This window comes from Malurus melanocephalus, unplaced genomic scaffold (assembly GCF_030028575.1).
Source record: "Malurus melanocephalus ecotype Western Australia unplaced genomic scaffold, MMel_1.1 scaffold_2, whole genome shotgun sequence".
In the NCBI taxonomy this organism is placed as follows: Eukaryota; Metazoa; Chordata; class Aves; order Passeriformes; family Maluridae; genus Malurus; species Malurus melanocephalus.
The window spans coordinates 2,551,490-2,571,175 of NW_026623234.1; the positions used below are offsets into that span (position 1 = coordinate 2,551,490).

Here is a 19,686-nt window from a genome sequence, read left to right on the forward strand (position 1 = left end):
CACTCAGCAGGTTGTGGGGCGGCACGTGACCCGCCGCCGCTCCCCGCCCCGCCGGCAGATTCGGCACGGCCGCGGGCAGCCGGGGCCGCGATCGGGGCGGCGGCGGCGCCGGGGAAGAGGAGGGTGCACAGAACCCCCGGGCGCCCGTCCGTCCCACTCCCTGCGCCCTGCGCCGCCGGGAATTCGCAGTGCGGAATCTGCCGCGACGAACCCGCCGCGCGGTGCGCGCCCTCGCTGGCCGGCGGAAAGATGGCGTCGGTGTGGGATGAGTCGGAGGTGAGGGGCCGGGGCCGGGGCCTGYGGGGCTGGGGCGAGGCGCGGGCCGGGCCGAGGGTGACGCTGCCGTTGTGCCCCCGCAGGACGGCGTCGGCGAGGAGGTGCTGAAGATGTCCACGGAGGAGATAGTGCAGCGTACTCGCCTCCTCGACAGCGAGATCAAGGTAGCGGCGGGGGCCGCGCCGGGCTGCTCACTTGGGGGCTCTTTGCTGCTGGTGTTCGGGGCGGGTGGGTTAGCACAGCCATGGGGACATCAAAAAATTAAACACGGTTAGGTGAATTGAGAGCGGCAGATTGAGGAGTACTGAACCGCGAAGGTGGGGAATGAGCACAGGAAGAGCATAGACCCGAGGAAGCTGAGGGGGTGGTTTGTCGACGCAGCCATGGATGCTATAGATAAAGCTGCCTCACAGGCACAGGCGAGGGGGAGGTCTGTTCTGTGCCTGAGTCAGGTAAAMTCATTGAGTAATTCAGGTTGGAAGGGACTTGAGCAGACCTCCAGGACAAACTGCTTCTTCAAGGCAGGGTCAGCCATAACCCAGGCTACTCAGGGCAGTTGGATCCTGAAAGCCTCTAAACACAGATACTACACTGCTTCTCAGGGTGTTAAGTGCTACTGCTTGACAGACCTCGTGAGTATAAAGATTTGTTTTGCATGTAAGCTGAGCCTCTCCTATTTCAGTTTTTGTTGTTTCATCTGCCCATTTTGTACTTCTGTGAAGTATCTGGTTCAGTCTTTTTGATACCTCCTTCCCCAGCAGTTCTGTTGTCCATCTGAGCAAGCCCACATCCCTCAGCTSTTTTTCACAGGCTCTGTGCTCTAGTCCTCTGGCCATCTTGCTGGCCCTGTGCTAAACTCAGACCGGTTTATCAAATGTCTTCACTGTGCRGGGGGGACCAAAATTGGACCAAGTGTTCTAGGCTAGGTAGGCTCTAAAAGTGTTGAATAAAGGGGACTGAACACTTCTTTCCATCTACGGCCTAGTAGTCCTGCTAGTAGAGCCCAGGATGCAGTTTGCCACCATTGGTGTCAGGGCACATTGCTGGTTCCTGTCCAGTTCATTGTCTTACAGAGACCCCCAGGTCCATTTCTCAGCTAGCCAGTCACCAGCATGTGTCATTGCAAGGTGCACKTCCCTCCCTGGTGCGGGGCTTAGCATGTCTCCTTGTGTTTTTTAAGGTTTCTGTGTGGCACATCTACCCTTGAACACAGAAACTATGCCTCACAATTYGGTGTCATCTGCAAACACGATGAGAAAACACTCCATCCCCTTGTCTTGTTCAYTCATGAAAATGTTATATAGCTAGACCTGTCTCAAGATAGATACATTTTGCATAAAACAGCACTTACAAATTTAGARTAAGTTTGCTGTCTAATGTTAGCAGTGTTGAGAGAAAATATTTCACTCAATTCTACAGAGCAACTTCATTGTATACTGCTTTAGCCTCCACAATTCTGACTTACTAATGTCCTTTATTATTCTTTAAGGGCATTAAAGGTAATATATGTCTTCATTATTTTAATTGTAGAATACAGTGAGGAGTAGAAGTAGCCTTCTTCATTTTATAGTAAGAGCATGTTTGTCAGAACCCTCCCTTCAGGCAGTTTTCCTTGAATGTTTTCTAGGCTGTGTTTTATTAAATTTATTAAGTTTTTTACATTTTTCAGATTCTGTATTGGCTCCTGTAACAGTTGTGTCCTGTGAATATGTTGCAACACAGTATTATGCTGAAGCATAAAAAGGCTTTTAAAAAGACAGTTTCTTAGTGAAGAATGGATTTCCCCATTAAACAGAATCACATACACCAATTCAGGTGTGACCAGTTCTCCTGGGACCTCTTGGTGCTACAGTCAGGCCAGTGGGGATCACAGATTGTGTTTTCACACTGTATGACTAACCAGGAGAGGGAGGAGAACACCTGTCAGTGTCAGCCAGACAGCACTGCAGACACCTGTGTTGGGTATGTTAGTGTTGGGTGTAAATGTACTCACTGTTGGATGGTGAGTACAGAATTTTTTTCTTAGAGGTTTTTTTTTTCCCTTAGTAGGATCCTAGAATCACTGAGTAATTTGGGTTGGAAGGGACTTTAAAGGTCATCTAGGCCAACGCTTGCACTGAGCAGGGACATCTTTAAGTAGACCAGTAGACCAGGTTGCTCAGAGCCCTGTCTAACCTGGCCTTGAATGTTTCCAGGGATGGAAACCTTTCTGGACAACCTGTTGCAATGTTTTACTATCCTTATTGTAAAAAAAATCCTTCCTTATATCTAGTGTAAATTTACTCTAAGTTTAAAACCCTTACTCCTTGATYCGTTGTGACAGGTCTTACTAAAAAGTTTGTCCCCATCTTTTATCTTAAAAGACACCTTTAAATACTGAAAGGCCACCRTGAGGTCTCCCTGGAGCCTTTTCCAGGCTGAATTACAAAATGGTTTGGGCTGCAAGGGACCTTAAAGATATCTCATTCCACCCACCTCCCAAAACATAACATGTCTGTATATGCAGTTACTTGTGTATCTGTGTATATTAAAATACCACAATGAAAGGAAACGACAGTTGCCATGCCATATCTGGGCCATACTGTTATGTAGGTCACATTGCAACCCTGTAAGCTGTTGCACTGATTAGGCTGAGGCTATCACATAGCCCTGGGAAGAAATTATTTGAGGTTATCAATCAGTTAGAGGCCAGACTGGACTGTGTAGCCTTGATTCCTAACCAATTTTGGCTAATTGGCTGGCTTTGCTTTTATTTATTACATGCTTTGTATTACATTTCCCTTTATTCCTCAGACTTAGACTCCTGTAACTGTTTCCTTTTGGAATAATGGATTAATCTTTTCTTGCCTTAGTCTTCTTATACTACTCCTTTTTCTTTCTTCTGTGTACCAATTGAAGATCATGAAGAGTGAAGTACTGAGAGTGACCCATGAGCTGCAGGCCATGAAAGATAAGATCAAAGAGAACAGTGAGAAGATCAAAGTGAACAAAACCCTGCCATACCTTGTCTCCAATGTYATTGAGGTGAGAGTGGTTGGCTGTTGTGCAGTGACATGAGAAGTGTGTGCAGTATATAGTGGCAGGGAGAAAGGCAGGGAACTCATCAGGGATTCAAGACATGGAGTATTCTCAGACTACCAATGCTGCAAAAGCCAAGACTCGGGGTTTTCTGTTGGTTTTGTTTGTGACCTGGAAGTGCACATCACTTGCCCACTTGTGTGGGTCATTCCTTAGGTTTTGGGTACTGTTCATCTGTACCTAACAACCATCAGAGGGTGACACAGCCCTGCTGAGTGTAGACTTGAGCGTGTGAAATTGGACATAGACTCTCTGCAACTTGTGGAACAGCAAATGAAAGGCCATGGCTCTGTTACTCCATCACATTCTTTTTGTAATTCAGTCATTTTGATGTTAGGAAAAAGAATGCTGATAGTTCGCTATTTTTAAAAACAGGATTGGTTTGTACTCCTGTTTTAACACTTAATATGCTTAGACCTTAATGTGAGCTGCTGTATGAGGGAAGGAATCAATGCCATTAACTACTTTGTTCTGAATTTTGTAATGTCTTTCTATGCACTCTTGTGTGCTGCTTCATKAGGAAAGGAAGAAATCAATTTTTACAGGAGGGCTTTAATGCTTTCAGAATTCTGCTGCTGCTGGAYAATGTAAAGTTTTATTTCTTCCGATGCATGTAATTTAGAAGCATTAATCCTGGGGTTATTCTGCTAGCCTGGCTACATTGTCATGAACTCTTTCACCCTGGTTTTCAGCTGCTGGATGTTGACCCCAATGACCAAGAGGAAGATGGAGCAAACATTGACCTGGATTCTCAGAGAAAGGGCAAGTGTGCTGTGATCAAGACATCTACACGTCAGGTAAGACCCATGTGCCCAGCCAGGTGTGAAGAATGGTGCAAAGGACCTTCTCCTAGTACATCTGGTTTTGCTTACTTTGATTTCTTTCTTACAGACGTACTTCCTGCCTGTAATTGGGTTGGTTGATGCTGAGAAGTTGAAGCCTGGAGATCTGGTGGTGAGTGATTCTATTGTGATAGTTAGATAGGAAGGTGGCCAGAAAATTGCATATGTCTTGACTTTAAGAAAGGAGACAAATCTGTCCATTTTTCCCCCAGACCATTTCTCTACTAAAAYTTTAATAGAAAGCTATAATGGGTTCAGTTAGACTTGTAGTAAAGAAAAGCAGTTTGGAGTGTATGTCCTTTATACATACAGTAAAGTTTAGAGATCACTTCATAAGTGTTCTAAACGCTATCTTTTGTATTGTAAGTAAACTGGACCACTCTTTTAAAATGTGGTAGGTTATCTGTGGCATTGTCCACTGTGCCAAGCTGGGATGACGAGTGCCAGTGTAAAAGCTGGTTATTCCCACATTCTTGAGGTGTAGTAAATCAGCTTTGATTGTGTGCTTATTAAGTGCTCTCTGAGGGACCTGTTAAAAGCAAAGGACTTTTGTTTACAGGGGGTAAACAAAGACTCTTACTTGATCCTGGAGACTCTGCCTACTGAATATGATTCACGGGTGAAAGCCATGGAAGTGGATGAGAGGCCCACAGAGCAGTACAGTGACATCGGGGGGCTGGATAAACAAATCCAAGAGGTGATACTTTATGTACAGTTTCTGGTGTGATTGTGGACAAGTCTTTCAACTTCAACTCAAAAGCAGGCAGCCTGGATCTGTGGAGAAGAATGGATTTATGTATTAATATTTTTCTTTTGTTGTAGCTCGTGGAGGCCATTGTTCTGCCAATGAATCATAAGGAGAAATTTGAAAATTTGGGTATACAGCCACCCAAAGGAGTCCTTATGTATGGCCCTCCAGGAACAGGGAAGACACTTTTAGCTCGAGCATGTGCTGCCCAGACCAAGGTAAAAGGAACCTGTCAAAGTGTGTGCTGATGTAGAATACCTGACAAATAGAAAGAACACCTTCAGGGGAAGAGGGTCAGGGAAGAGGTTTGTAACACAAACTGGTGTTATAAAGGCTGGGATTTTCCTATTTTCTTGCTTCTTATAGGACTCAGAACTGACCCTACTGAGAACGAGGCATGGAATTTATTCTCTTTCTTTTCCCAGGCTACGTTCCTGAAGCTGGCAGGTCCACAACTTGTGCAGATGTTCATTGGCGATGGAGCAAAGTTGGTACGTGATGCTTTTGCTCTCGCAAAGGAAAAAGCTCCTTCCATCATCTTTATTGATGAACTGGATGCTATTGGCACTAAAAGGTGAGTTGTAAACTTCCTGGGAGCTGCCTAGCAGCTTCCTTTGCCTGTGTGTGTGAGCAGAGCCTCTTCAAGCACTCACTACTCAGAGTGTGAACACAGTCACAGATGGATAGCAGTTGCCACAATCCTTGGGCTCAGGAGCAAAGTTCATCAGACTGGGATCAGTCTATAGTCTGCTGTATAAGACTGTTTTCTGATCACTGCAGCAGGCACCTGGAGATGTTCGCCCTCATTTACTCCTTGGGCCTGGACAGCAGAAGCCCCATTCAGCTCTAAGGACTAAATAAGTTTAGGTGCTGCTGACAGTTATTCTAGTTGCAGTCCTCATCAGGACTGTAGTTTCAAGGAAGAATTTGGAACACTTCAGCCAAGGAGCATGAAGTACTGTCATTCTATGTTTTGATGTGATTAAAAGCACAGGGAGARGGTGGTCAGGTTCACGCTGATAGTTTTACCCTTGTTTCCCCCTCAGGTTTGATAGTGAGAAGGCTGGTGATCGAGAAGTGCAGAGGACCATGCTGGARCTGCTTAATCAACTTGATGGTTTCCAGCCCAACACACAAGTCAAGGTTGGGAACTACTAGGGAGTGCTGCTGAGGCCCAGGGCGCTCTAGCAGGGGATGGAAAACAATGTCCAGGGAAGAAGCTTGGTGGATCTTTGGGGAGAAGAGGACTCTCTTCCAAGTGTCTCACACTGATGATCCTACTCCTACTTAGGTGATTGCTGCAACCAATCGGGTTGATATCTTGGACCCAGCTTTGCTCCGCTCTGGACGATTAGATCGGAAGATTGAGTTCCCAATGCCTAATGAGGAAGCCAGAGCCAGAATTATGCAGATTCATTCACGCAAAATGAATGTCAGGTATGGCCTTCTGGGGCTATGTTTGTCACTCATGATGTTGCCTCAGGGCTGAGAAGTGGTTGGCAGTCACTTGTTGGGAGCTCCATGTTGGATTGAGGGAAMTCCCTACCGTGCTTTTTCTATTTGGTACACGCTCTCAGACTTTTTCTCCCCTTTGCTCCTATCAGCCCYGACGTGAACTATGAGGAACTGGCTCGCTGCACAGATGATTTCAATGGAGCCCAGTGCAAGGCTGTGTGTGTTGAAGCGGTAAGTAGTCTGCTGTAGGAATAGCACTGATAGGAGGGAAATGTGAAAGCTAGCATGGAGTAATTACTTGGAACTGSTGTGGTGCTTACATTCCCTGTCTAAACACTGTTTTGTTGGGCAGGGGATGATTGCACTCCGCCGCGGAGCCACGGAGCTCACGCATGAGGACTACATGGAGGGAATCCTGGAGGTTCAAGCAAAGAAAAAAGCCAATCTGCAGTACTATGCCTGATCTCTGCCCAGTCAAGGTTGTGGCCATGGCAGAGGACAGGAGCAGACTGGACTGTATCACTCACTTTCTGCGTGGAAAAAATAAAGTATTTTTTCCCTTTAAAAACAAATCCTYGATGTGTTGGGGCTGTCACCCTTGCTTGGTGGTTTTACATCTTTTTGAGGGAGGCTGAAAGCCTCCAGTTCACGGTGCYCATCATGCTGCCTTTGGACCCTCCAGCTAGAAGTGGACTGAATCYTGCTCTGCTACTTCTGTGTGAGGAACAGCAGGTTATACTGCAGGAAGTGTACTGTGACATTGATGATCTACAGCTCAGACAGCATCCCTGGTTCTTGCCTATGCAGCCAGGGAACAGACTACAGCCTTGTTAGAGTTTGAAACTTCTGAACACTCATTTTGCAAGGGTGAACATAATTCACACATGGACGATGTTTTAACTTAGTCAATTGAACTTAACCCTTGAAGCTTTAACACTGTTGCTTATATACTGTTGCATATATATACTCATACGTATATGAGCTCTCTGGTGAACCAGTCAGGTGATYAATCACAAAAAATTCGAGGTTTCATCCACTGAGCAAGTCTTTCAGTACTTTTAATGCCAGTTGAGAATTACAACTTCCATTTAAAAATTACACTTTTCATAAATACACTGACTTTAGCATTATCTTACATGCCACTGTATTGTATTTTAAATACAATGTAAACATCTCCAAATGCTGGCCATCTTATCTTTACCTGTGCAGTTTTTGGACACTTGGGAGAGGGATGGGGATGTGAGAGGAAAAAAAGAATAGAAGAATGAAAGAAAAATGCACTCCAAAGTACTTTGGCTGATGTTCCTGAGTTAGCCCTAGTACTGGTGCTGGTACCAAGGTCCTTAGTGTTCATTTTGGAGAGGGATCTTGTTCCAGCAGAGCATGCATGTTCTTGACACGCTGTGTTCGGGGCATTTGACATTGGAACGGGGTGAGTAGAGAACTGAGCAGAAGCCACACGTTCCTGAGGAAGATAGATTGTGGTTCCTTTGGACACTTAATAGTAGAGGGGGCTGTATATCTGCTATTTTAACAGTACAGTTATTTGAGCTCGGGGAGAATTACTCATCTCCTTTCACAGGATTTGCACCCACAAGTTAGTTCAGAAGTGAAAGTTGATCCTRGCAGCTCAAACCATGACATATTTTGAGAAATGTACCTCTGGTGGAATAGTTAAAAGCTGCACGTTGCATACATCTCCCCATCAAAACAAGGGTATGTTAGTTAGCAAATGAGTAACTTTGACTGTGTAAGAAGCTGAGAAAAACCTTCCTCTGCTCTCCTAAAGTCTGTAAGTTTTCCTGGACTCGTGCTGCTCCGTTAGAGCTAGCTCCTTTTGGAAACAGTTTGAGTAGTGAGTAAATCACTGAATCCACAGCATGGAATAGCACAGGTTTCTGATTCAAATAAATTAATACTAAGAATGGGCTAATTCTTTGGCCAAAACCTCAGCTTAGATCAAGGTTCTTTTGGGAAAGGATGGCCTGAGCCAACACTAGACATGCCTGTTGCAAAAGTGTTCAAGCCAACTTCACTTAGCTCCTTGCCCGAAATTGGGTCTGAATTACACAGACCTGCAGCAATAGAGTTGGTGCGTAAACATCCCTTACAACTGGACAATAACAGGACCATGGAGGTACAGTTCAAAAAACAGCACAAAAAAAGACAACCTTGGACTTAATCCCTTGTAAACAGAAGAAAAATAAATTGAAAGAACTGTCCCYCTTAAACCATCAATGATCAAGTTGCCAATAATTCAAACCTGGAGTTACTTGCAATGTCCGTGTCTGCGACTGGAGGCTGTAGCAGCATCCCATGGGCTGGTATATCAACAGCTCTGGCACTGCTCTCCACGCGCTGACATGCCACCTCTTCCTGGTGTTAACCCACAGCTCTGCCCAGGCTGCGCTTTCCAGAGTCTCTCCTCACTCCCTCTGGGGTCACACGGCCCCATTTTCTTGTCTGGGTTTTTGTACGGATGCCCGGGAGGTGTTGAGTGATGGGGCCAATGTGCAGAGAAACCCAGCCAGCAGGGTGAGGCCCAAGCCCCCCCAGGCACAGAACATGGACCAGCCATAGCCATGACTGATGTCCTCTGGCAGCCCATAGACGTAGCGAGGATAGCGGGATAACTCAAAATTGATCCCAGCTACGCATGTGCAGAGTGAGATGATACAGCAGGTACCTGCAGGAGAAAAGTAAGAGGGTTCTACACTGCCCTCAGACAGGTTAATTATGCTCTGTTTTTTCCCTCAGTATTTTCAACGTCATGAATTTTCAAAATCGAGATTTACACTTGGGGTTTCTTCTGCAGTCCTACTAGCCACTCTCCTTCTAAGGTAGAGAAAAATAAAGAAAGGAAAATATGTAGGACTACCAGATAACCTTGCTTCACAAATAATCAAAACAGCCTTAGCACTTTTTGTTGCAATTTTTAACTCAAGTCAGTCATAGCTCATCATGCTTTGATTCTCCTGAGACTATTTCCAGTGAATAATGTCATCAGGCTCCAGACAGTACTTGGGCAGTTGAACCCCAGGGCTATAAAGTCGGCACTGCTTGGTTTCCACTAGGAACACCCAGACTTCTGCCAGCTGTACCGTAGGCCCATAGAGAGTGCCCAGGTTTTTGTAATCTGCTATACATTCACTAAACACTGATATAGAYATGAAAAGACCTAAGAAAAGTAACACAAGGCACTCTAGTATGTCTAMTATACTAGCACACTAGACTCCAGGTCTATACTGTCTATTTTCGAGTTGAAAAATCCAAGTTCAGAAAAACCTTTGGTCACACAGAAAGTCTGCTCCCACCCAGGACAAACAGATGTAACACCCTGGCAAGCACTGAGCTCACATCCTTATCATCAGGCCAAGTGTTCTCCCAGGCTTGGCTGGGTTTGGACTTCATCATTACACAAAAATCTAAGCATCTTTGAGTACCAGAAAGGTGGTCTACATTAAGGGATATTTGTTTGTTATGATTCCAGAGGGAAAATCGAGCTGAGCTGACASGAGCCACAGGCTGCGCACTTGGAGCAAGCCTGAGGACTGTGCTCATTATGCACATGATCCCCATGGCTACACACCAGCTCTAGAGCAGAAGGCTCATATACATACATTGGGCTCTGCTGAGAAACATGCAATACCCATGCAAGCACAGGGTCTGCCCAGGGCTGGAAGTGGTAACTGCTCTGTGCTGACAGTTTGCTGCACTAGGTAACTGCTTTGTGTGGGTGCTGACATTACTTTTACAAGGCAGCAATACTCTATGTGGTGACTTGAGGAGCAGAAGCGAAWGGCTCTCACCTCCCATTAGGAAGAGCAGCCCAGCCACGTACTGCATGAGCTCCTGCTGTTTGCAGCAGCCCAGCACACCAATGATCCACCCAAACAGGATGATGGAGACTGCCATGCCAATGAAGCCAGCTGTCATCCTCCGCAGATCTGAAGGAAGACAAAGGAGAAAAGCAAGACAGAAGACATGAAGATAGCAGCGCCTCAAGAGAGCAGCCAGGGGAGAGTCCAGRCAGATGTGGATTTACTGTTCTAAAGTTTATAACTTCAGCCATGGACTTCTCCTCCTTCTTCGAGGTAGACAGTTTGTCCATGACACTGAAACTAGGGGAATCCAGCTAAATTTACTCCATTCTGCTGGGCAGTGTGCAACTCAGAGGAGAATCAGCAAATACTCCCCAGCATGGGACAGAAGGAGGACAGCATGAACTCATGTTARTACTGCAAGGGYTTTTTTCTTTTTTTTTTGTGTGATGTCTTTCTTTGGGATAGAGTTTGTTGGGGGAGTGTCTGCTGAAAATAGAAACAAAAGAAAGAGGGGACACTGAGGAGGACTAAAGGATTAGTGCMTGGGAGGCACACAGTGTGAACCGGAAAGAGGAATAGTGGGAGGACAGAAGCAGACAGCAGATTGATAAAGTATTATGGGAACCACTCCAATAGCAAGCTCTAAAAAAAAAACTTGGGTACCAGYGACACGAATAGCACTCTGTTATCCATAGTAAAATTGCTGTTCATGTCGCCTCCTAGTTCAGTCCCCAGCTGAACTAGGATTTCCTTGGCACTGACTCTCACTTGACAGGGACTGTGCTGAATTATGTGAGGCAATAGAACAAAAMACAGAGAAAGAAGCAGGAGCAGAAAAAAGCTGATTAAATCATTCTCAGTCACAGGCTACAGGTCAGTTATCTGCGTGGGAAGGATGGGCATGAGGCAGCTTGTGGGCCAAGCGCTGGTAACAGGAGGTTGCAAAGACAAACTCAGATGTTCCCTAAAAGAACTGGTCACCAGGGAGTTGTGTCAGGTCACTGGTGTGCACACAGAAAATTGCAACAAGATCTATTTAGTGATGCASCTCAGCTTGAGCCAGCTAGGAACTGTGTGTCCCCAGATCCAGAATATGATTACACCTTGCAGTTCACTACCCATATCTGTATCCACAAATTCACAGCTTTAAGCCCTTCCAAATCTCACGTCCCCTTCCAATTACGCAGTTTGGCTGCCAGCATTTCCTCACTAATCAGCCTGTATCTATGCTTAGACCACAGTGCCATGCTTAGACAAGATGATTCCGAGCCCTCAGCTTGGCATTGCATTGTAATCCAAACATTCTTGTGTACTGCTCTGGGCTACTTACGGAGTGCGTGCCACTCATCCTGCCTGATGGTGTTGGTGATGTTGATGGGCAAGTTGCGAGGCAGAGAGCTGGAGGTGTAGTGGTACTTCACAGCAGTGCAGCGCTGAATAACTCCTGTAAAGAGACACCAGTGTGAAACAGCATGAACTCCTGTGCCTTGCACTTACTACTGAGTTGGCTGGCCTGGCAGAGCTTGCACAGGGGAAGCCTTGGTTCAGTAACTGAGTAAATGTAACCAAAAATTCTGTTTACTTCAAAGGCTTTGGGATTAGGAGGGGAGAGAACCTACAAAAAAACACTGGCAATGCAGGAGCCAGGTGCTGACTCTCTAAGCGTCAGCAACACTGAAGGTAAACAGTAACRACAGTCACCAAAAACATCTCCAGAAGCTTTCTAGAGAAACTGCTAYGATCTCTTTGGGATGTCTGAGCAGACAAGAACATGGCCAACTACCAACAGGACTGCTTCATCTCTAAGAAGACAGAGCTGAAACACTTTGAAAATTTTGAATGAATACTGGGAGSTGAACAGCATAGGAAAATCTTTTGAATTCACTCCAATAGTCATTGGCTCTTTGCTTTACTTTCAATGAACAAGAGTACCCAGATAGGCTTGTTTCCATTATAGCTCAAAGAAAAGTGTACCCCAGATGTAAATGTGAACTTACAAGCACACTCTTCTTGCAAGGGATTTTAATTTAGAAAATGGGGGAAAATAAACATGGATGCTGGRATAAAAGAGAGCAACCAGAAAGGTAAAAGAGCTAAATAGTACAAAAAGTTTCTCTCACAMAATGGCTACAGGGCCATTACTGCTATTTGAATGCTGGAGCAGAACAACAATTCAAAAACAATAAGCTGGGCAGTGAGCTACTTAAGATGGTGCACAATCACTAGCAGAGAGCTGCAGACTCAGTGGTCAGCTATGCAAAAGACACTACAAAATCCAGAAGAACTGAACTTTGCATAGCTCCCACAGCAATGAGAAGCATGGTTTTGTTTTTTTAACAATGTTCACTGGGACTGTACTCACCTGGTTTCTGCAAGGACCTGCAAAGTGGAACCCCCTCATTTCACAAGATTAGAAGTAGCATATGAGAGGCCCAGGCAATTCCAGGATCMGGCCAAAGGAGGGAAGGTGATCTGAATTTCCTCCCATTTCAAGTGGGCTCCCATTCTCAGCTGTGCTTCCCACCACCCCTTTCCTTTGCTGTGTCTCCCTGCTGCTTCCCCAGCACCACAGAGCACTTCCATCTGTACACAATGCACAGAGGGGCTGCCCTTCGCCTGCAGCCAGGGGCCCTCACCTGCTGAGCAGTGCTCCCTCCTTGCTTGCACTGATCTCAGGACAAGGCTGTAGAGCCTCCAGAGCCAATGATCAGCAAGAAACCCAGCGACACAGGGTGCCAGCTCATTTGCAAAGGCTGCAGACATCTGAGTTAAGAACTTAGGCCATATACAGCACATCACAGTATCTAATCCAATTTCACCTTAACTGCTAACTGAACTCAATTTCAATACTGGAATGATCTGCATATGTTGTTGAGAAATATGTATATGGAACAAACTAATGACATCAGATTTCAGACTATAATGCAATGGRTTCATTAAAAGTATGATCTATGCACTTACATTTCCTGATCATAAAAGTAGTACATATGAAGCAGCATTTTAAAAAAAGCAAGGATTACTATTTTTATAGCTCATTAAAGAAAAAGCTAAGACTAGAGACATTCATCCCTTCTGATCAAAGCTATGGACTTTTCAGCTAAGATGTCACTAAGAAAAATATTTGCTCTTTATTATTCCAAGAGTTTAACATGTAAACTAAAACYTCTCCACCTTCTCATACAAATCTGGTTATTTATAAATTTTTGGACATCAATTCATTCTGCCTCTGGTTTAAAAACTTAACTCCTAATCCTGTCTTCCCCAGAATTCAAAGTGCTAATTTTCTATACATAGCACATACAATTACGTTAAAACAGCAAGTTTGCAAAACAAAAAGCCCAGGAGTGCACAAATTTTAGGGCTTTTGCTCAGTGCTGACCTCTAATCCACAGGCTCGGTGACAGCCTTTGATTACACCAGCACAAGCCTTCTTACCTACCAGATTCCATTTTCCCTAGAACACAGGCTGGACCCACTCTGGTGTGAGCCACTACAGGCAAAACAAGGGAGGCCCCCCTCTGTCTGCTAGAAAAGCTGAAATAGGCAGACAAGAGAGTCAGGGTATCAGGGAAGCAGTGAGGGTGATCTCTCAGCTGAATACCTACCCACTTTCTCCCAGAAAATTTTAATATGCACCCAGGCAATTTTCAGTAGCTAGATCTTGCATTTGCCATCACTAGTTCATGTTTCCCATTTTTGAGTGAATCTTTAGGTCTCACTTGCAGAGATGTCGTGCACTCAAATATGGCCAGGTACTCCACAGGACTGCATTTAAAGTCATATAGCACCGTGTTCTCTACTCAAGAAAAAAAAAAAGAAAGTAAAAATCAAAATCGGGGTTGCAGTCTCAAAGTTATTGTGAAGTAAAAGGTATTTCAAAGGTACTCCAATAAGTCCTTTGACCTGAGTCTTACGTACCTGAAATCACAGTCTATAAAATACGGACAGCATCCTGCCCTCCATTTCAGAAACCTGCTTTCAGCAAAGTGATTTCCCTTTTGTTTACAACACACTCAGACAAGCATCATAAGAAAGCCTGCCAAAATTAAAACCTTTGCCTTCAGGCAAGGGCTTGAATAGAACAGTCATGTGGTGAACAACAAGTGAGCATTGTCTGTTTCGGCATATGAGTACATTGGGAATACAGGACACAAGGAGGCAGGTGCACATGTCATTACCTTACCATAAAGCATCCATCCAAGAGAAAGGTTAGATGGACAGCCTAATCCCAGCATTTCTATGGAGCCTTAAAAAAACACTTGTGAGAGTCACATTGTGAGAGTCACACTGCATGTACAGTTTCCTTGATTAAAAAATAAACATGAACTACAATGAACTGCATCCAGCAGTGTCACACTGACACTTTCATGGCCCAGCTACATGCCTGTGCCTTCTCACAGCTTGTCCTCAACACATTTCTTTTTTACCTCTCAGGATTGCAGCTGCAGACAGGTTCCCCTTCCTTCCCCAGGAACTCACACAACCCTTGGAAGCATGTGCCTCTGGACAAGCCCCTTCTCCTGATTGACTACAAAGGATGGGAAAGGTCAGAGGATGCTTGCTAGAATAGCTAGGTTCCCATGCAGAGCACAGGCCCCTTGTTCCTAAGCTACAAGAAACCTGGAAACACCAACCCTGCTTACAAACATTCAGTTTGCAATCCTGGGCTTAGTTCATCCTGACTTTCAGTTTAGTTTTTGTCCCTCTCCGACTTTGAAACATGCAGATTTTCTTCTCTACACTGCCAAGGTGCCAGAGGTTTATGGAAAAAAAGGAAGAGTTCATTCTCAGTTCTGCCATGTGGCCCAGTCCTATCTCAGAGCAGTTTGACTCTCACACAGCTGTGAGAGAGCCCCTCCTGCCTGTGAGCAGCCATGGGCAGTYAACAATCACCTACCATGGGAGGCCTGGCACACTCCTCCCTCATGCCCCAGGCTTAAGTGSCCATTGAAGTTCCCAGGCACTTTCCTACCATTTCTGCCCAGGATTGTGAGGAGCATCACAGCCATGCATTCACTCCGTCTACATTGTCACCCAAGGACTACCAGATCAAACAAATCAACCTTCCTTTAAAATAYCCTGAGATCTCCTACAGATCACACTTACTGACAGATCATACTTATCAAAGGGCTGTGACCAAACCGATCAAGTTTATTAAACACGCCACCACAACAGATCCTCTACAGACCTCACAGTCAAGCCTGTAACTCTTCCAATTTATCATCAGTCAGAAAGAATGGGAATTACGGACATCAGGACTGAGCAGTTTTCTCTCAAGGGCCTCACTACTGCCACAAACTGTTGTGTTTCTCCGCTTAAGCATCCAGTGGTTTTTCTCACTTTCTCATCTACATCACGGTACCAAGAAGTCTTTTCTGCCCAGTATACRTGAGATGTACCAGTCCCACCCCAGAGACTTCAGACCAAGCCTGCAAAGCAATAAAATCTCTGGTTCTCAAAAGTGATGAACCTTTTTTATTTTTAATTCCTTCAATTTAGAGCTGTTAAAGGGCATGTTGTTCAGTGAGCTCACCAAGTTATCCAAACCAGCCTGTTAGAATGGATCTTTCCCAAGTAATCATTTTCTACTGTCACCATTTTGTAAGCAACACTTTTTTTACTCTACTAATAGGGAGAGACCCCCTAAACAGAATACAATAAATCCCTGCAGGACCTCACTACTTAAGATACTCCATGCAGAAGGTTTTTGTTGTAGGATCAATTATCCAATGTGGAATCCACATAGCACAGGCTCTACAAGATGATGTGTAGTGCTCATRTTCTTACACTCAGAGAACCCTTCCTTATATAGGCACAGATATCCTCTCAGCTTCCTCACCAAGTGGTTCAGTTCTTTGGCTTCTATCCCTTACTGATTGCTAATCTCCCTTCTTCCCATGTGGTTTGTACATTTTTTCTTCTTTTGCCTTTTAATTGAATGTTTTAAATGAAACTGTATTTTTTCACAGTTCCAAAATAGTGATTTTACATTTWAAAAAAAATCCCACATATCATTCCCATCTTACATTTAAACATTTCCCATCTCTCAGTTTTGCACTATATTTTCTGACTCCTGCTTTTTCTTTTTAAATATATGAAGTSACTATATTTCACTTTTTTAATATCCTAGATATATATACATGGATGCATGTATATGCATCATTAGTTACAATGCTAAAGTATGAAAGTTTCCATGAAGCTGCTTTGTATTAAYAGCAGTAGATAAACACAGGATAGAAATCTGTGGAATTATCCAAATGGGCAAGCATATTTATGGACTTAAGTAATTTATTCAGAATTCAAGAGAGACACAAAAAGAAAAGAAATCTTACTCTGAAGAGACTAGAAAAAAAATGGAGACTATAARCCCAAACCAAAATTACCACAGAAATGTGAGAAAAAATAGAATTTACTCCTCTGTCACTAAAAGGCTAYAAAAATCTCTAGATTAAAGAATACTAGGAATAAAAGAAGGCATTACATATCACCAAAGAGCTAGTGAAAACTAAATGCAAACTGAGGARGAAGCAGGACTTTGAGCAGTGCACAGTAGTGATCTTCAGGTCACATCAGGGGAAAAAATACCTGCTTTTCCTTTTCGGGAGCCCCAGATCTAGCATCATGCTTGAGAGAACAGCTCAGATGCAGCCACACCTGACTGTCAGTCGGAAAAGGCTGCTTAATCACAACTGTCAAAGAAAAGACACACAGTGGGAACGAGGAAAGGCTGCTAGTAAAGGAGGTCAGGAGAAGGGATAAGAGAGTCATACCTATTTAAAGATCTGATTCTACAAGAACTATTATTAATAATTTCCTTCTATAAGATGACACACAAATATAGTAGCAACCGCAGACCTAATAGCAAAGAATACAAAGGGAGCAAGGCTTGTAGGGAAAGGCAAGGTCTTTTATTAGAACAGCTGGGAAAAAAAGGAAATAAAATAGACAGAAAACCTTTTGGATTTAGAGTMCTTCCAGTTTTACACATCAAATCCTGAGTAAAATCATCTACCACCCTGTAATGCCCTAGTGCATGTAGACTCTAGCCTCTCTGTGCGACTGCTGTAGGGTTGGGAAAATACCTCAGAAAGAAGAAGTATTGAGGACCAAACTAGTATTCTTCCCATCCCTATCCCCCATCTTAATGGGAGCTGATCTCAATGGGAGCTGRAAACATTTTGCTTGATGTGTAGAAAATAAATAGATACATATTTTACAAAACAGCCACAATTAATAGAAAAAAATTAATGTTTCCTTTTAATGAAAGGAATTCAGCAGGCAATTAAAAGTCAAATCACATAAAATGGATCCTAGGAGAATAAACAGAGAAAGAAGCTAAGCACACAGCACTAGAGTTTCTAGAAGTAAGAGTCACTGCTGTGCGTTGGAAAGAAGGGACAAAGATGAGCTGAGATTCACAGTGCCAGTCTATCCAGCCTCTGCTGTGCAGGACTGGCGTCACAGTTGGAAGCCAAGCTGAAGAACTGCTCTCGCTTTCTTAACATAGCATTTCCATTTTGTGCCTCAATGGAAGCACTTTTCCCAACTCCTACTCTCTCTCTGCTAATATGTACCTGCTGGAACAGCAAGTCCTGTTATTTATCGTTAACCATACATAACCTATTGACTTCACAGGTCAGCCCACTACATTAGTTGTACCATCAAATGCAGGACTTTTAGGCCATATTTCATGGCCTGCTTGGCTTTGTATCATGTGCCACAATAGTAGAAGACCCACAGCTTTCTCTCATGTCACCTGAGTGACATCTGCCACCATGAAAGCTTGGCGATTTACTGCAGCAATGAGAACTCCCCCATGCTAGAATGGGAACAACAGGTCTCTTTCACCTTGCTGCAAAAATCACAGCGCTATAAACACCACCGCACATTTCTCAGCACTCAATCAGAAGAAAAGTGCCAGGGTGAGGAGGATGCCCACCGAGAGCCAGGCCCCGCACTGGGCCCCCGAAGGGGCTCTCCGAGGACGCGGTCCCACCCAGCACTGCAGCATTTTTTGCAGAGAGGGAGGCGCACGAGACCCCGGGATGGGGTCAGGGCCGCGCTCGCCGCTTCCCGCACGCCGGGGACACCGGGAGCCACGGCTCCGTCGGGGCTCCGTCCGCGCCCTCCCGCCGGCCCGGTCTCGCCCCGGCAGCCGCCGCCACCGCCCCGCCCGCAGCCCCGACGGGGCCGCGCCGGCCCCGCTCTCAGCACCACGGACAGCGGCGGGGCCGCCGCCGCCCCCCGCCCCCGCACCTTTCCGGATGAGCTCCTCGCTGTCCGGCTCGTAGCCCGCGCGGTGGCAGCGTCTCCAGAGCCCCGAGACGGTGGAGTTGAAGCGGCGGCCGCAGTGCGAGTCCAGCGCGGCGGAAGCGGCGGCGGCCGGGGCGGGGGCCGGGGGCCGCCCGGGCAGGAGCGCCCGCGGGGGTCGGGCGCGGAGCGGCAGGTGCGAGCTGGGCGCCGACATGGAGCCGGGCGGGTCGCTGCGCTTGTGGCCGAAGCCGCGGCAGCGCTCGCGGTGGCGCCGCGCGTCCGTCTCGTACCAGGAGTCGGTGCCGATGGCCACGGCCAGCAGGGCGAGGGCGGCGGCGGCCAGGAGCAGCCCGGTGCCGCTCAGCGCCTGAGCCGCGGCCGCCATCTTACCGCGCCGGGGGCGGCAGGGGCGGGCGCTTCCCTGCAGCCCGGCTGGGGCCGCCGCCCGCGGCACCGCCCCCGGAAGGGACACGGGCCCCGCGCCCCCCCCCCCCGCGCCGCGCCGGCATCGGCATCGGCCCCGCACCGCGGCTGCCCGGGCACGGCCTCACGGGGGGCGCGGAACCGCCCCCGCCGCAGCGCCCGGCTCCCGCTCCGCGCACCGAGGGCCCCTCCCGTGCCGGAGCCCCTGTGCGCGGCGGGGCGGGGGTGGCCGCGGACAGCTACCGGGGATGGACGGAGGAAGAGGTGAGCGGACCTCCCGAGCCGGGCACTCGCCCATCCAGCTGGCCTGCCCAGGGGACAAGGGCAGAGAGCAGCCCTGCTCAGGCCGCGGGATCCAGCAGCTTTTCAAACGTACAATAACGCAAACACCACCCGCTCACCATTTGTTGGCATTTGGATTATGATTTCTCCTCCACCCTTCATTATCAGTTAATGGAAAATAAGGCCTGAAAAAGCTGAAAAATGTCACTCTATTTTATGCAATGAGAAGCAGATTTAAYCCAAGCCATTAGTTAAATGCAGCATTTATAGGGGCACAAAATCCCTTCTGATCCCGCTTATTGTCTAAGACTTGTTCCTCCTGCTGCAGCACTGTCAGTCCCCAAAACCAGTTGTTGGGGCATCATCTCAGCAATTCTCACCTCCAGATAAAACAATCTAGTGATACGCTATGTCTAAACTACTAATTTCATGTCTAGTTTTGAAATCCTTAGGTTGTGGGGCTGGTGATTGGGTTGGTTTTGTTTTTGGTTTTTTTTTTTTTTTT

General features: G+C 46.2%; 2 protein-coding genes across 2 annotated transcripts; one reads left to right on the top strand and one right to left on the bottom strand.

Annotated features, from left to right (window-relative positions):
- Positions 1-43: 43 nt before the first annotated feature.
- Positions 44-6,971, top strand: PSMC3 (proteasome 26S subunit, ATPase 3). The gene is made up of 12 exons (XM_057364630.1): positions 44-276; positions 360-440; positions 3,175-3,300; positions 4,047-4,151; positions 4,246-4,308; positions 4,756-4,893; positions 5,019-5,162; positions 5,370-5,518; positions 5,991-6,087; positions 6,236-6,381; positions 6,549-6,630; positions 6,752-6,971. Exons 1-12 carry the CDS (start codon positions 250-252, stop codon positions 6,860-6,862), a joined length of 1,269 nt encoding a protein of 422 aa, XP_057220613.1. The 5' UTR covers positions 44-249; the 3' UTR covers positions 6,863-6,971.
- A 360-nt stretch (positions 6,972-7,331) lies between these two features.
- Positions 7,332-18,861, bottom strand: LOC130572728 (transmembrane protein 178B-like). Its single transcript, XM_057364622.1, has 4 exons — positions 18,480-18,861; positions 11,554-11,667; positions 10,209-10,346; positions 7,332-9,085 (listed from the first exon to the last, which is right to left on the bottom strand). Exons 1-4 carry the CDS (start codon positions 18,859-18,861, stop codon positions 8,841-8,843), a joined length of 879 nt encoding a protein of 292 aa, XP_057220605.1. The 3' UTR covers positions 7,332-8,840.
- Positions 18,862-19,686: the final 825 nt, after the last annotated feature.

What these genes read in the sequence shown, in the direction of transcription:
- LOC130572728 (XM_057364622.1), bottom strand. Translation starts at nt 18,861, where the DNA reads ATGGCGGCCGCGGCTCAGGCGCTGAGCGGCACCGGGCTGCTCCTGGCC. An exon ending in CGAGGAGCTCATCCGGAAAG is followed by an intron (nt 11,668 to 18,479) that starts GTGCGGGGGCGG and finishes GTCTCTTTACAG; the next exon opens with GAGTTATTCAGCGCTGCACT. An exon ending in GGATGAGTGGCACGCACTCC is followed by an intron (nt 10,347 to 11,553) that starts GTAAGTAGCCCA and finishes GTCTTCCTTCAG; the next exon opens with ATCTGCGGAGGATGACAGCT.